This window comes from Gobius niger (assembly GCF_951799975.1).
Source record: "Gobius niger genome assembly, chromosome: 4".
NCBI classification, from domain to species: domain Eukaryota; kingdom Metazoa; phylum Chordata; class Actinopteri; order Gobiiformes; family Gobiidae; genus Gobius; species Gobius niger.
In genome coordinates, this window is record NC_136855.1 from 18,119,719 (window position 1) to 18,137,280 (window position 17,562).

The 17,562-nt window shown below is 41.0% G+C and overlaps 1 protein-coding gene across 1 annotated transcript in view; it reads left to right on the plus strand.

Moving 5' to 3' along the window:
• acsf3 (acyl-CoA synthetase family member 3) overlaps window positions 1–15,298 on the plus strand; it is a 32,931-nt gene extending 17,633 nt beyond the window's left edge. Inside the window, exons 6-10 of the mRNA XM_079555553.1 lie at window positions 739–836; window positions 1,200–1,326; window positions 12,413–12,547; window positions 12,665–12,776; window positions 15,037–15,298. Of these exons, the coding sequence (XP_079411679.1) occupies window positions 739–836; window positions 1,200–1,326; window positions 12,413–12,547; window positions 12,665–12,776; window positions 15,037–15,151 (587 nt within the window). The 3' untranslated portion in view covers window positions 15,152–15,298. The remainder of the gene's footprint in view (window positions 1–738; window positions 837–1,199; window positions 1,327–12,412; window positions 12,548–12,664; window positions 12,777–15,036) is intronic.
• Window positions 15,299–17,562: the final 2,264 nt, after the last annotated feature.

The following is a 17,562-nucleotide window of genomic DNA, read 5'->3' on the forward strand; positions in this document are numbered from 1 at the left end:
TTCAATCAGTAGATCGTTTTTTGGCATTTAGTGTCTTGTCAATCGAGAAAAAACGTAACTGATTGCGTTTACATGTGCTCGAGTAACCTGGTTATTAGGCATAACCTGGTTATGACAGTGTTCTGGGTATGATGTTTACATGCGTTCAAGAAACCAGGATACTTTACATGAGCAACAGTTAGTATCCTGGATATTTTGGCTCCAGAGATGGACGGGGCTAATGACAAATATGGTAAGGAGCTAAATACTTCAGGGATGTTGCTAACGCATAGCTTTTTCTGGCATTACTCTAACACAGGGACAAGAACTATTCAAAGAAATAGTAGAGTTCTTTCCTAGCTGCAGTGACAGGCGTGAGAATCGAAAAAAGTCTGACTTCCACCAGAGATACCATGGAGCATAAAGGTAGTTGTTGGTTTACTTCAGTGTTTTGTTAATTTGTAGAAGATACAAAGTTTTAAAAGTTTGCACATGCTCAGTATGTCAGCAGTGGTGAATAATCAGGATATAGTGTTTACATGGTACAGTGTCCTGGAAACTGTGGAATATCCCAGTGAGAATATCCTGGTTTCTAATAACCTGGATATTGGCTTATCCAGGAAACTGAAACCAGGATTCTGTGTTTACATGAACCAGACAAAACCAGGAAACTTAAAATCCCCATTTTGTAAACACACTGAGAATTTGTTTTCTAATATGCTGTACCTACACATACGTATTCTGTACTTTTTCCTTCAGGAGCCGTAGGTCTTCCACTTCCTGGTGTAGAAGTTCGCATTGCCATGAACAACTCCTCCAACACCGCCATGGTAGAGGGCAACCACAGAGGAACTCAGGTAACAAGTGCGGTATACATTGAACAGTCACCATAAAAGGAAATTGCTCTTACCTCGGGATTGGCAAAAATACATCTGACTGAGCTTTACACATTTTTTGCCTAATGCAGCCTAAAGCAAAAAAGCAAAAGTTCAGATTTAGTGATACATTTTATTTTGGTCCCCATTTAACGTGTTTAAAGTCTTGTTTTGACACAGTGATGGTAAAACTATAGCGTCTGATTTTTGTTTGAATCTACTTATAAAATACTGTGTTGAAAGTGCTTATTAAACCATTACAATATTGACGTTATAACATTATTCAAGATGATCATTGATTTTTTTTCCTCCCTCACATTGTGCTGATCTCTTTCTCTCCACTAGGTGTGTCCAGGTCTTGAGGGTAAAGAGGGAGAGCTCCTGGTCCGTGGAGCGTCTGTCTTCAGGGAATACTGGAACAAGCCTCGAGAGACCACGGAGTCCTTCACTGACGACGGATGGTTCAAAACAGGTACTCCCCTCATTAAACTCATCACCATTAGCAGTCATTGTTCAAGCATTGATCTGCTCCAAGGATTTAACAAGTGTAAGAAAGTTGTCAAAAGACTGCTGGACTCTGCCGGTGCTTTTTGAAGTTTGGTTTTGCATGCGTATGAAACAGAAGGCGGCTCTAGAGGTGCACACAAACGCTGCGCTCGTTTCGGGGAGCTATGAGGGAGTGATAAATGGACGAGTGTGTGTTTTCGGTGCTGCGGGGCATTTTTCCTCCTCCTAAGTGCTTGTGACTGCTCTGGGCTTTGAAGAACCGGGTCTTGCGCTCCCTCTTTCTACCACTTTAGTCTGCGTGTGGCTGCGAAGAGAAAAGCTGTCTCTCTCTACCCCTACAGTCCGGCACTTTTCCCTGTACAACCCCCCCCCAAAGGAGCCCATCTTAACTGCTCAGCCACCGGGACACCGAAGGAAACTTGAGATTGTCACATAAAATAAGCGCCCGAGGCAGAAGAATAGGGGGAAAAGTTTTGAATTATTGAGCGCGGGCATGTGGCAGCGGCGGGGTTAGAAAGAGCGAGGCGAGCAGGGTGACATACAGGGTCCCAGTGAGAATTGAGACGGCGATGGGGGGGGTGGTCGGGGAGAGGGGGGGTTGGGGGAGCGAGAGAGGCAGGATACACTGTGTTTAATTGGCTTTGCAGGCGAGAAGGACAGGAGATCCAGGGCCCAGCATGCCACTGTCACACTCCATTACAGCCAGTGGCCACATAATGAGAGGCAGTGCAATCAGCTCCCCACAGACCACAGCCTCCAGCACAGGCACAAACGCACTGTGGAGCGGTGAGCGAGAGGAGAGGGGCATCGTCACTGTCCGTCCACCTACCTGTATGTCCCACACACACACATGGGGAGTACAGCCGGACAACTTTATTCTGTTTCCTATTTTCTTCACTTTCCAGTCAACGTGAAGCTGCACTTATAACTTACTAAAATATACACATACCAAGGTTATAATCTCTTTCACTGCACTTTTCTGAACTCTTTAAAAGATAACTGACCTTACCTACATGTTATGTCTTTTTTTTTATCCAATAACCATTTCTTTCGTTTATTTTATGTAAATTAAGTCAGCCAAAGCATTCAACGGAAAATGGTGAAACTGTACTGCGAGGTTTATCCATTAGCTTCCAGTTTCAGTGTTGAACTCTAGACTCTAATGTATATTTTCAAGCCAAGCTTTTCTGGAGGAAGACTGTATTTTCCTCAGCGAAGAGTGTTGCATTTTTGAACCAAGCGATTGTTTCTGCTCTATGTGTAGTGTGGTTAGTGATTAGTCCTCCAGACTCTTCACATCTTAAAAACCCCCTGAGCCCTGAGCACACTTTCTCCAGTTTGCCTTTACCCAGATTTAAAAGCTTCTTGAAACAAAAGCATCAAAATAGCGACGAAAACGAGGATGAAGACGGAACAAAAATTTGACAAAAAATTAACAAAAGGGCGATGAATACGTGATAAAAACGGAACAAAAGAGCGACCAAAAAGTGACAAAAATTTGACGAAAACACAACATAAAAGCACGGCAAAACGACAAAAACACAACGGAAACACGTCAAAAAGGAGTCATAAAAAGAGAAAAAAAACACAACAATAATGTGACAAAAAAAAATTGCAATCAGTTTTGTAGGCCTTAGCTTTCAGGCATTACACCGTTGCTCTCCAGTCAAGAAGCGTTTAGATTTGGGTAAAGCTGAACTGGAGAAAACGCTTTTAATGCGGTTAAGGCAGGGGGTAAGAGGTTAACATATTAGACAGTAGATTGTTTTATACCATGCACATTGTTTGAACATTGAACTATACTGGGAAACCTCATTTGGAAGGTTTCATAGAATTCCCCAACTATGCCAAAGTGTCAGAGCTTTTTTTCCCCCCGTGGAAGAAAGTTGCGTGACACTCGTTATTTCTGGCAGCTTTTAGAGGCAACAACAATATACCTATTAGCTTTCCAACTACCGGCATTGTCTGAATTGAAGTATCAGATGCTCATCAAAATCTCAAATGAAATTAAAAAACGTTGAGATCTCGTAAATTCAGGGACACAGTGCGTTGATCTTGATGTGCGAGCAGATTGGTGCCTCCTGGTTGAAGAGTCTTAATGTTCACTTGAGCTACCTGGCTGCTCTCTGACACCTGCAGCTTTTCCCCCTTACACCTGCTCCCTGCTTCACACTCCACTCCAGCGCTCTTTCCAACTGTCTCCTCCTCACACCATCGGCTGTCGCGTCAACTCCGGGTTTGACTCCTTTCACTCGGTGCCTGTGGTTTGAATAGCATAAACAAGATGGGGAAAAAATATATATTCTCAACGTTTTATAATTCACTTTTCTCCGTCTCTGTCAACACATGGGGCTTTCAAACAGCTATTAGCGTATGTTTAAAATTCTGCCACAAAAACATGCTGTATACATAAACCATAACATGTCTATATCCAAATAAAAAATAGTCTGTGAATATGGACCAATTCAATTTCAATCCGTTTGAGGCGGGAAAATAATAGTGTTTGGCAAAAAGCACAGTACGACAGAGGCAAAGAAAGCTATTAAAGCGACTGACAGACAAAGAGGAGAGACGCCGAGGACAGAGAAAGTTGTGAATAAGGAGTGTGGAGTTTAGATCAATAGTTGGACGAAGGTGTACAGAGTGGTGGGAGGGCCGGGGGTGACTGGCAGCTCGATAGAGGAGCTGTCACCCACTAAGTGCTCTCTCTTTCTCCCATCTCCACAACATCTCACTACATTGATCCTTTCACATGGGTTTTCTATTTCTGTGCACTACAGTCAGCCGCGATCCGCCACAACATGACAGTCTGTCTTTATGTGGGGGCTAATACACTCAAGTAAACAGGGCAGGTATGGGGAAACAAAGCTGACATTTTAGTCACAATATTACCTCTTCACTGAACATGATGCTGCATGGACTAATTTACATGCCAGGCTTACTGTTCTGTGGCTTTATGCCAGGCTATGAACAGTAAATTATTATGATAGGTAATAGGTTAAGCCCATTTTTAGTTCAGAGTTATAAACAAAACAACAAAATCAATTGTCATTATAATAGTTAATTGGCCCCTAGACTATGATCACAGTGATATCACCTTTTGAAGACAAACTATATTTGTTGTATCTGTTGTATCTAAATTCAAAAATGCTTCTGTTTTTCTATTACAAAATAGAACATGAAGCAACAAGACCTGTCACGATAAAAGAAGTTCGATAATAATAATAATAAAAACAATATTATAAAGAACTTTTAAGGCAGTACTAAGTAACTTTTTTACCTTAATAAATCCTTTCTGTAGTCCCTCTGGGGGTAATACAAGTGTTAATGGGATGACTGGGGGGGTCTTTTTTCTCCCCCAGGTGTTTCTGGCCAGAAAACCACAATTGCAACTTTGCCTGCGAAATAAAATTATGAAGAAGAAGCTAACAGGCTAACGGGCAAAGCTAACTGTGGGTTTGCGCCACTTAAACAGTATTTCCAGCCAAGTTTGAGTGGAAAAAAATGATCTCCTTTGTGTAATTGGATGTACAATATCCCTCTCTCCCTTTGTCTTTTCTGTCAGCGTAGTATTTACTCTCACGGACAATTAATGAGTAAAAAAACACAACATGCTACGACACCTGCAGTGGCGCTTATGGCCTCTAGGGGCATGAGTTGCTTAGTACTGCTTTAATGCCTTCGAAACTAACTCTGAAGCTTAAAAATGGCAGTAAAGCTTTGTTTGAGCTTAAAATATCCCACAATAAACATGAAATACCATGAAAAACAATCGACTTGCAGTAAAAAAAAAAGTGCAACATGCAAATAAATGTATAGACGATAAATATTGATGTCAATGATCTGTCATTTATTGAACGATAAGGCGATATAGTAATGATCGTGACAGTGCCAGAAACAATATTCATAAATAAAACAATTTACGCAAAATGATTAAATACAATTAAATAGATACATAGACAGATGAGTGGATGGGTAGATAGAAAACAGGACCAAGTGAAGTTTTGAATTCCTTTTAATTGCTCGTTATTTGGCACATTATGTTGCTAAAACATGCTATAATATAAAAAAAAAAAACATCCTATATGCTTCCACTTGCTTTGGTCTTAGTTTGAAAAAGCTTCCCTTTGTCTTAGTCTCTTAATTGTCTTCGGCCTTGTCTTTAATTCTACAAGTAAAATATCTTGTCTCGCTTTAAACACCGCCGTGTCAGACATAATAGGCTTTTGTTCTTTTTGTTTCTCCCTCTCGTCTCACTCTTTCTTTGGTTTGATGTGTCACAAACTAAAAATAGTGCTTTGAGTTTGGAAACCAGCCATGCTAGACGCTAATGGTCCAAGCTTCAGTTGATCCGTCTTGCTTGACTCTTTATCACATCCATGCGCGGCGGAGTTGGGAGAATATAAACAGCGTTTAAGTGGCTTTACTTGATGAACATTTCAGATCTTAGACAGACATCAATCCCACGGTTCATCTTGTTATCTGCTGCTGGAGAGGCAACCTAAGCAAGGATCACAATCGGCAACATTACCATAAAGCAATCCGAAGCTCTTTTAATTGCATTATATTAAACAAATTAGATCAGTCATCCAAGTGCAAAGTGCTTTCTTGTAAGATATTAATTACTAAAAAAGGAGCAGTGACAAAAGTTAAGGATGATAAATAATGTCATAGCTGAGATTTCTCTGCATGGCTGTCTGTTATTTATCCTCATTAACTCTTCCATCTCGGGCCCCAAGCTTTAATGTGTGGCATTAATATTCATATATGCTAAGTGTTTACTGTGTGACGGAGGGAGCCGCGGCGCGCTGTGAGACCGCTCTCGTCAGGCGGCACACAAGTCGTCTTCTCTTCAGTGATGGAGGGCACTCACCGCGGATCAAGGCTGGGGTGAAAGACGGGGACGCCACTTGTACCTGTTCACAGCATACACAAACATAAAAACACATTGAAAAGTGGTCTAAAAGTGGCAAAACATGCAGAGATGGAAACTGTAGCATTGAAAGTGTGTTCCCGTTCCTGTTGTATCTTTTATTGATATTAACGTTGAAGAAAAATTATCTACAATAACATCCGCATTAAATAGATTACATTTAAAAAAAAAAAAAAAATCAAGATCTTGTATTGATGATGATGGACTTGTACCACTGTTCAAAGAGTTCTCCAGCACATCTCAAAGATTCTCAATGGAGTAAAGGGCCTGACTCTGAGGTGCCCAATCCCTTTCACAATTTGAGTCCGAAATATCCTGGCATTGTCATCTTTCGTGGAAAAACATTCCATCTTTTCAGGTAGTCAGCTGACCTCCCTCTCTGGCCACAGTGTTGCCGAATACAGACCGGGCCAACCAAAGCAACCCCAGGTTCAAGTGCATTCTCTTTCTCAGGCAGTGTATTATCACACAACATTTAGATGGAATGAAATGCTATTCAAAGTAAAGTCAATTGTTCCAAATATAGTGTACAATGCAGCCAATGGAGGATACTGTTGTGGACTTGTAACTTGTAGTCAATGTGTTCCCTGAGAAGAAGCGATAGAAACATCATGTGAGTGAGCAGGGAAAACGTAGCATAATAACAATAGTTTTGCTGTGATATAGTAGTACAGCGAGTAGACACAGGCAATATTTAAAACAATGTTTATGTCTAATCTCTCTTTTGTTTGTTATGCTAATGTTTTCCTCACATAATAATGAATAATCCATAATGCCACAATCTCATTCACACAGCACTGGTCTCAGTGTGAGACTGTAGTCTGGTGCTATCATTTCTGCATTCATCATTTTGCTGTTTGCAGGCGGCTGAATACCACAGACATCCCGAGGGCTGAGCTGTGTACAAAAACAAGTGCACTGCGCTCCCATCCAGGTCACATTCACTTACAAATGCATCCACCGTGTTTGTCTCTCTCTCTCACCTTCAGAACGCTGGTGCTCTGACAGGCTAATGGATGGTTCCTGTCACCTCCAACAAGACTTTTTTGTGCATTTTGGGGGTCGGCTGACACCCCTGGCAGCCACGCCGCTGGCCGATGAGCTGTTTTTGTGAAGTTGGCTTTGGCCTTTGTCACATGTCACACTCTGCCCTTTTATTGTTACCTCCAGTGGTGAACATTTTGTTTTTGCACTTTGCATTCGGACAAAGAAATGGCTGTCCTTGTAGGGTTTTAAATGGTTGAAGAAAACAAACCGTGTTACTTTTATAACAGAGGCAGGTCATTGTTGATCCTTCAACAATTACATTTAAATTTGAGGTCAAGGTGCCTGGTTGTTGTGTGGCTAGTTTCTTGTAGTTCTCTGGAGAGATCTATTGCATTTCAGGAAGATAACTGTTCGAGAGGTGGCCACATACACGGAGAGAATTAGATTAATGTGTGAGGGTTTTGCTATTTGCTCTTAATTGTAATGCATCTGTTTTATAGTGTTCTTCAAAGACACTTTTAGTTCATTTGTTTATTTGAGCAGTAAACATTCTGCTCAAAAGGAGTGGGCCGGAGCAAAAAGCATATGAGCACCCTCCCCCAAAATCAATACAATAAAAATTCTCATTTCACAATAGTACAAAGTGCATAGTGCAAAAGGAACAAAACAACAACAAAGAAACAATAGCAAAAAAAAGGATTATATACACTTGCAGTATGTGGTCATTGTAGAAATGTTCATTTTGAAGATGGCATTTACATTAAGACATGACTGAACTGGTGTACTGTATACCTTCCCCAAAAAGGAGTAATACTAATTACGAAACAACGCTAAAGCTACATAAAGAACCGTATCAGTTGCACGACCCCCACAGCCTGCACACATACACACAACGTACCTGTTTATGAATTAACTTTATCCAATTATAATTACATCTTCAATCACACAATTAGCAGCATCATATTTTGATTTGCCTCATTGGCAAAAGAGAACCTGCTTTGAATTGCTTTTTTATTTACTTTATACTCTGCGGTGGTAAGCTACTATTATAGCCAGAACTGCCCTTGGGTAGATGCTGCCAATTGTCTTGTCTGACCAAGCACTTGCTCTCACACCATATTGACACAGGCAAAGTGGGTGAAGTGTCTTACCCCAGGACAGCAGTACGTATGCACTTGTGGTAGTGGGGAACTGAACCACCAGTAAGACGATGGCTCTACCATCTGATTACGAACCTAATAAGGTTCTTTACGTCCTCATGTAGGTTTTAATATTCTTACACCGTTCTGACTATAAATCAAAACAATTTTTTTGTGTATTATAATGTTGGAAGGTATTTTCTGACAAATGTCAGTTTAGTTTACTTTAACTGCATGACTTGAAGACATTCACATCAATAAAACAAACGGATTCAATGCAGGCAATGTTTAGTGCATGTTTTCTCATCCAGGCTTTTTGTAAATCATCTGTCTCTGCAATGACATGACAACCGAGAAGTACAATGTAATAGTTATCTGGGTTTGGGATCACCAAGAGAACACTGTATTTTGATTGATTGTTTTGATCAATAATGTATTCAAATATGAGTGGTTATTGGCTGCACCAAAGCCCATACACGGAACAACATTGATTTACTTGCAATTAGAGGAAACAAAACCACCATCCTTTCCTACTTTGGACGTGTGTTTTTTGAATCAATATTATGTCACTTCTTTCTACTTACAGCAACTTAACATTTGAGAGGCCTTCACACATGACTGGTCAGCTTGGTGGAAGCTGTCATAAATAACAGTAACTCTGATTAAGACACATCTGACAGCAGCACAAATAAAGATCCATTGTTTTATTGTAAATTGCACACATCAACAGACGTGGGACTCTTCAGTCTTGTTCTGACTGACTTTGAAAAAAGCCTTTAACAAACTGAAAATTTACTGTAAAAATGTCTTATCTTGATGTCTTTTTAGTTCACTGGCGCTAAAAGTTTCTTCAGGGCCATTGCTTTTTCTTGTTTTCAGAGAGACGTGATAAAACTTTGCTGTCCTCCATCCTTCCTCAGTTTAAGTCTCGATGTTTTATTTCTTTTTTTTTTCCTTCACACTGAGCGCCTTCACTTTCTTTAATGCCTCGGAATGAGATGAAAGCCCAGTGCAATTAGGCTTCTTATCGTTTTAATTAAGAAAGCCATTCGTCCATATCTGCCTCCGACGCCATAACACATAATGGCAGTGAGGCTCTGATGCCTGCAGTCGTGTTTGTGTGTTCATGTGTGCATTTTTGTGTTGTGTGTCTGCAATTTTCTGACATGGTGCGTGTTAGCGATCTCACCCCTCTTTCCTTTTATCAGACTTTGTTCTTCATCATATTCCCACTTGCACCTCTCTCCAAACATGTTGTTGTAGCCGTCATTATTTCACTCTCTCAAACAGGCAAGGTCAAAGAGTGCTTCAAACTCCACCGAAGAATCCTTTTGTCAAACGTCGCCTCATTAATGTGGGGTACTTTTTACTACACCTAAACATAAGCCATTGGCTTATTGTATTCAGGTTTTGATTATTTCTGTCAAAGAGAAAAAAGCTAAACTAAACACACCTGCGCTGGTGTTGCTTCAACCACTTAACGGCAGGATTACTTCAGGAATTCTTAGGATTCGGTAAAAGGTGGTTAGACATGTGCACATTGTCCTAATATCTATCCCTCTCCATGGGGAATAGTGCTGCTTTTGTGATCGTTCTCATTATTCAGTGCTGCAAAGATTTGCGCACATCCCTAGTACCAGTTTGTAAAAGTCATTTGTTTCCCTTTGCAGAGACATTTCTGTTTTCTCTAAATGACATCTGTTTGCTGTCTGGCCTCACTGTGAATGCAGCATTAGTGGTGTTAACACCAAACCAAGCTCTATCCTTCACTCAGCTCTCCTTAGCCCTCCCTCCTCTCCCCATTACCCTGCCCTATCAGTGCGGAGCAGTGGTCTGTGAAGAAATTCCCAATATCTAAATTTACACACTGTATCAATCTTGTTTAATAGACTGGAAAGCTTATAGCCAGCGTGGCAAGACGGCAGAGAGGGCAGCAGTGATAAATTGTGGGTGTGCAGGCGACAGCCGCCCGTGATGTATAATGAAATATTTATGATTTATCCCAGCTAATAAACTGAAATGAAGTGCGTGATGTATGGGAACAGATGGGCTCTCTATTGATGCTGAGGCATAGAGGCAGAGGCTAGAGCAGACAGGAAGAGAGGTGGAGCAGAGGAAGTGGAGACGCGAGGAGCGATGCTCCACAGACCCTCAATACTGAATGAACGAGTTAGTGAAAAATATGGAAGGCAAAAGTGGTTTTGTGTTGGAACTCGACTCTGAGAAAGTGCAGAGGAGATGGATGGATGAGGCAGAGGGGTGAATAAATGGGATTATATGATGGAGGAGAAGATAAAGAGAGGAGGGCAGTAAAAAGAGGCCATCAACAGAATGTGTCTCTTCAGTAACAACTATTGTTATTTTTTTATTTATATGATATTTTGGTGAAAGATTTTTCCTCAGACACACTGTCCTTTTTCTTCTGTGCACGTTGCAAATTCAGTTTAGTTTAATTTTCTGCCCATACCTTAAAGAATGTTACACATGGGAAGGGAATTCACAGCTTCATTATGTGGTTTCTCCAAAAGAGTTGGCTTGCGTTTGCTTCTAAATTCTTGTACTAATTTTATTTCAGTATTTGGCAACTTGACAACTCATTCACCTGCTTTTAACTTTGAAACCTCTAAGGAAAATAATTATATTTAGAATAAGCTTGTTCATAAACAACTCTGGAGCTGTCACGCTTTGAGCCTCTGTTCTTTGAGTATTTTCTTAATTTAGTAACAAAACGTTTCTTTCTCTACTCACTGTCTTCTGTAAGACAACACAGCCGAGAAATACACGTTTCAAAAGCAAATGAACAAAAGCTTTCATAGCATCGAATACATCAGGGAAGTATAGAAGATTTCTTCTAAATATTTCATAAACATTAACCATTTGTGTGCCTAGATATGAGGTGTCCATTTGTAATAATGTTAGTCATAGCAACTGTAAATCTCATTTATTCACAATTACAAATACATTTCATGTGATGTAAAAGTTTTTTATTACAAGACAATTATTCCATCGGAAAGCAGAATGAGCCCCACACTCATGTTTTCAGATCCTATAACTCTCCAGTTTGGAAATTAACATGAAAGGACTCTTTCCTACTTCCACAATCCTAGCACCTAAATCAAGTTCTCATTTGTGTTATAGTACAGTCCTTCAGTAGTTAAAGCTCAGTGACTGAATTCTGGAGATTCTCGGCTTTCAAATGATGAATGGCATGGTCACATAAGTCTGGTGAAGCTTGTGTCCTCATATGCAGCTTAAGGCAACTCAAGCTCAGCAGTCGTGCCTTTATTAAGAGCATCCTAAATGCTTTCGCCACCGCGTCACCCTTGTCCTTGTCCCTGATCTTTCCCCTTTGAGTGCACTTCCTCATCTCGCACATCTCTTCTTTTTTATTTGATTTTAGCTTGTTCTTTTTTGTTTTTTTACTTGGTCGCAGATGTGGTTGCGGCACCTGTAATAATCCTAAAAGACGCCTTCCTGCTTCTCCCTCCTCTGTCCATTTTTGCGCCGTCTCCTCAGTCTCTCTCCACTCATCCATAGTGACCCATTTCCTGAGCTCATCGTACCCCGGGCCAGCTGAGCCCCATGTCCCACACTCCTGTATCCCCCTCCCCTCACTTACCCCATCTACCTCCGCCCGTCCCGCACCTGTCCGCCCCTCCACTGTAAGCGTAGGGGGCTGGGGATCTTGAGCAATCATCCATCCACTGCTCCCTGACTCCAGCGCGTGTGAGGAGAATAAAACATTAGTAACCGTCCACGTACTTACAGTCTAGACCGGGACTCTGTTAGATTAATAGATTTGGTTAAAAATAGTGTATTGTCGGAAATTGATTATTACTTCCTGCAAATTCTTCTTTTCTTTTTCTTCTTTTTTTTTTTTACTTGTCAAAGGCAGGAAAAGTCTGTTCTTATCTTGGATTTTTATGCAGCCCTTCATAAAGACCGAGGAAAAACCCATAATGAAGACAATTTCAATATATTCTGTTTTGCAGGTGACACAGCAGTCTTCAAAGATGGCGCTTACTGGATTATGGGCCGGACCAGCGTAGACATCATTAAAAGTGGAGGCTACAAGATCAGCGCACTTGATGTAGAGCGCCACCTATTGGCTCACCCGGACATCATTGGTAATGCTACAACAAAAATAGAAATATTAACATCTGATACAGTAAAAGGAAAAAAAAAGTCATGTCACTGCATGTTTACACTGATTAAGATCGGTTCTAACTGTGTCATTTACCCAGATGTGGCAGTGATCGGGGCTCCTGATGCCGTCTGGGGTCAGAGGGTCACTGCTGTGGTGCAGCTCAAGGAAGGAAAGAATCTGACTTTATCTGAATTGAAGACTTGGGGAAGGTAAAGTTAATATTTTTTTTCCTTGACATTGCTTTTTCTCATTATTCACAAGCAGCCCAGGCTTTTTTGACTCTGTTTAAGACTTCTCCCTTAGCATTTCCTGAAAGCGGGTGCCAGAGTTGTATATGTTCTGAACACCCAGTAAGGATGATGCCTCTAAATACTGGGCCACCTGCCACCTTTAAAAATGCTTTTCAGTAGCAGGTGGACTCCAACCTGTACCACCAGTGGAGACTGTGACCTGAATAACTAACAGCTAATTCATCATCTGGAAATCCCTCCCAAACCAACAACTTTAACAAAGCAAGAACCACAATTGTTAATTGTTTGGACTGTTCCTTGTTACTGCTTCATATATACACGAGTAAAGACTTCGAATGCTAAAACTGCTCCGTTCACTGAAGTAATATATTAATTCACATTAAATTTGTAAAACCATGCAATTCTAAAGACCATATTATGTTATACCTGTATATTTCTTCTATCTATGTCAACATCAAAACTAAACAAAAGACAAATCAATTCATATATATTCAAAGTACGAACAAATATTCCTACTATTTACCTCTCTTTAATTGGAAAATGTTTACATACACACATGTAACTGTTGGCAGTAAATATACCCTGCTGCTCTATTCTCTACATCAGTATAATCCTCACAAAAGCTTGTAAAGCTTGTCTGTCTAATATACTGTATTTATTGTGCTTCTTAAATGCCACCGCAGTTTGTTTTTCTACTGTTGACAGCTTGTGGCACACAGCCTTTCACGTATACAGATGTGCACTATTGTTTCTTTTTTCACCGAAATTTAGATTTTCTCATCTTCACCTTTTCCTTCACCTTCACCTTCACACTGCCATCTGTTTTGTCCTCACTGCTTTCCTTCCACATCCCACTTGTGTCATTTATCTGTAACGCGTGTAGTGCCATAGCTGTGGGCTCCATATGGTGTGGGGGTGGTTAGGTTTTACTGCTGTGGCCTGCTGCTCTTCCAGTGGTGGTTTATAGAGCCGGTTTTGGTGTGCATGACCCAGGACTTTGGAGCCACGGGGGCAGCCAGTGGTCAGCCGGCGCCCAAACACGCTCCACTGCCAAAGCTATGATTTGAGGGGGAGAGAGAGGCAGATAAAATGAGACATAAACAAGTGCATGGATGCTCACTCCACAGTGCCCCGACTTCAACTGTCACTCTCAATCTCTGTCACTGCATTGAACAAACACAGTCTTCTATGCCATGTTCATTTAGTCTAATAATACCATCCTCTTTTCTTTACAGCACAGTAATGACATAGAAGGAACCTGGGAAAATCATGGGTTTTGCAGCTACGTTTCCCAGTAATTTGCTGTCTTAATGCTGGTTTAGGCTATAATTCACATATTTCTATTCAATTACCATGCTATTACTGCGCTAATACTATTACTAAATCTCCAAATGAAACTTAAAAAAATGTAGATAGGAAAGATACCAGCTCCCCATGAAACAATGGATTTAATTTCATCCCTTTCAATCAAAGGACCTCAAACTTTAAATTCACATTCAAAGGAACAAGCCTGGTCCTGGCAATTTGACTAAAATGATTTGTAGCCCTTTTCAAAAATGTGTTATATGTATTACAGGTTTAAGCGACTAAAGCAGGCCTAATTAAAACACCGCTACCATGGAGGAAACTGGTTGCACGTTGCAATATGCAGTGTAGCCTTGTTCACTGAGTCAGAGAGACATCTGCTGAAAAGAGTGTTTGACGGAGCCGCCGCTATGAATCATTATACCCAAAGCCTTCACGCAGGAAGTCACACACGCGTACACAAACAAACTAGGTTAAAGATAATAAAAAAGCCCCGGGCCCCAATCTTTGACGTAACAACTGAGCTCCCCAAATGGAAAAAATAAAAGACTTTTAATTATCCTTGCCTTCTGTTTGCCGCTGTATTGTTTTTTTGTTTTGTTTTTCATATTGGAGATTACATTGTTTCATGAAGGAAAGTGTCTGGGAGGCGAATGGGATATTAGGCACGGCACACTGTATGAAGGACATTGCTTTCCTTATCTGTGCTGCTCTGCCAGAGGGCGAGCTTTTGTTTTGAAATTGTTTTGTGGTGTTGTTTTCTGTTGGGGCGCGTGTGTATGTTTTGTCGGGACGTGCACACTCATCATTGCATTCAGTGTATCCGTGCGCTTGTCTGTGTCTATGTGGTCTATCCCACCTTTTTTTTTTTCTTTCACTGATCTGACCTCTGTGGGGCTGGTTTGTTTTCCAGGGAGCACATGGCGCCCTACACCATCCCTACTGGCCTGGTGCTGGTGGAGGAGATGCCCAGGAACCAAATGGGCAAGGTCAACAAGAAGGACCTGCTCAGACAATTCTTCCCCTGACCGCATGCTTTTAATGGAATCAGCTTTGTTGTGCCTTATGGTTTGGTTTGCCTGGCTGTCCATCGAGGAGTAGCATTTTAATGATGTGTAGGAAAGTCATGCTTGAATAAGTGCCTTTTTGATCGTATAGAAAACATTTCATGTCCATTGATCTATCGAGTCGATAGCCTGGTGTAGTCGTCTGGTATCCATTCAAAAAGCTAAAAGTATTTTTCTGGATGAATAAATTGTACTGTTTTTATTATTATGTACCTTAGCCAAATGATTAAAGTTGGCCAAGTTGGTTGCCAGGGAAACGGTAACAGTATTCACTGGGTTGTTGAACCATCAATCTATTGGTTACAGGACAACCAGTTAATTGTATTAGTTTGAATCACATTATTTATATTTTAGATGAAAAAAAAAAATATTGCACAACTTATTTTGTTAGGTCAACCGTAAAAAAAGGAAATAAGTTTTTGATTATTTAAAATTTGTTTCAAAACGAAGCGTATAATTGAGTTAAAGAAAACCAGTGCTCTCTTCCTGCATTAGAATTGTCTATTACCGTACATTTGCTTAGACTAGATTTAATATCTTTAAAAAGTGATGCACGAGTGACTTCGAGGGGTGCACACATGGGTGCATACATATATGGGTGCAGCTGTAGTTACACAGGTGTGAAGTGCCTGAAGCGAGGCACACCTCCACAGCTGGACGCCTCACACTCCATACAACTAACCCGGCTCCACACGCCCTCTCACCTCTCTCTTCTGTCTCGTTCTCCTTTCACAAGTCACATAGATTACTGCAGGAACAACTTCACTGTAGACTTATCCTCAATGAGTCCTGGACCGCTGCCAACTGAGAGAGAGTACAGCAAAAATAAAGAGCAGCAGAATTACAACGAGGGCTTTTGTTTTCACTCTTTAAAATTATTGCACTTTGTTTTTGGATTATTACAATGGTTGTTTTATATTGTATTTATTGTAATAGGAGCAATTCATAGACATGTGACATTAAATTATGATTATGATATGTTTTTCCCCACAATGTGTTCTGTACTTTCATTGAGTCCCCATTTGACACAATAAAAGCTTCATTTTTAAGCTGGGCCTTTTTTTATTGACTAAAACTGCTTGACCTACGCGATGAGAATGTAGGGGACTGAAAATGTCTATCCACTGAAATGCCACATAAGTTAAGTCAACCAAAACTTAACCATTTTAGCTTTGGCTGACGACAGTATCTCTGGCTTGAAAAGTGACATGCTAAAAACTTCTTGAATCAAAACAAAGACATTTGAAGGCTGAATCACATACTTTGCCAGTGAACCAATGCTGCCTAAAGCGTTGTGTCCTCCAATGACAGAAGTCCAAATTAAAAGAAATCTGAAATAAACAGTAAGATAACACATAAAAAAAAGCAAAGTGCAACCTTCAGCTCCTGTCCACACAAACACTCGCTGCGGTCCGCCCACAGTCACCAGAGACCTGATTAAGAGAGCAGAGCTATCGATCTGTGGGTTGGCAGCCGAGGATGGATGAGCAGGCAAGGCTACAGGAGCACCAAAGGACAGCTCCAGTGCCCCGGACCCCCACACACCCAACCCACCCACACCAGGACGGGGGAGAGAAGGGCCAAGGGCAGGACCATTGGGGCGTATGCACTTAAGCCTGTGTGCAGGTCAACACACATGGAAGAAGACGGAGCACAAGAGATTAAGGCAAAGGTAACACAAAAAGGTTTCTAATTTGATATTTTGGGTAATTAGCCTGACCGGGCATTGAATCCTAATGCACACAGGACGGACAGACAATTTGTTTAACCCTTCAAATAGTTACTCCCTAATACAGCATAATGTTTCTATTGCCTTCATGTTTATTCACACAACACAATTTTAATTTTGGTGCAAGCAGCATACTGAAGGTTTCCCACTGATTGCTGCTTTCTTTGTTTAACCATCTCCACCTCAGATAGTGAACAGTATAAAGCTTACAGGCTATGAAGTACTAGGGTAATGGGGCTATTCCTCACTTCTTGAGTCCTCTTGCCCTTGAACCACCACCTCCTCTGCCTCCTGGCTGAGTCTCCAGCGCTGTCGTCCTGTAACTGCTGGAGCATGGAGGAGAGGTTGTCTGTAGACGGCTGCTTATTGGACCCATGGGTGCAGCCGCAGGGGGTGATAAGGGACTCTTTTGAGACTGTGTTTTGAGATGTTTTAAGGGGTTATTGTTAGAAAGTAAAAAAAATAAAAAATAACATACTCTCTTCGATGTTTGACACGAAGAAACTAGCTTGACGAGTCCAGAATGATACCCCTCTGTATTTCTTGTACACAGGGATAGCAGAATGGGAACCGAGCCCTCATTCAAAACTCCAATGGTCCCGTGCGATTTGCTGTTACATGTTGTTCGTGAGCAGCGTCACTC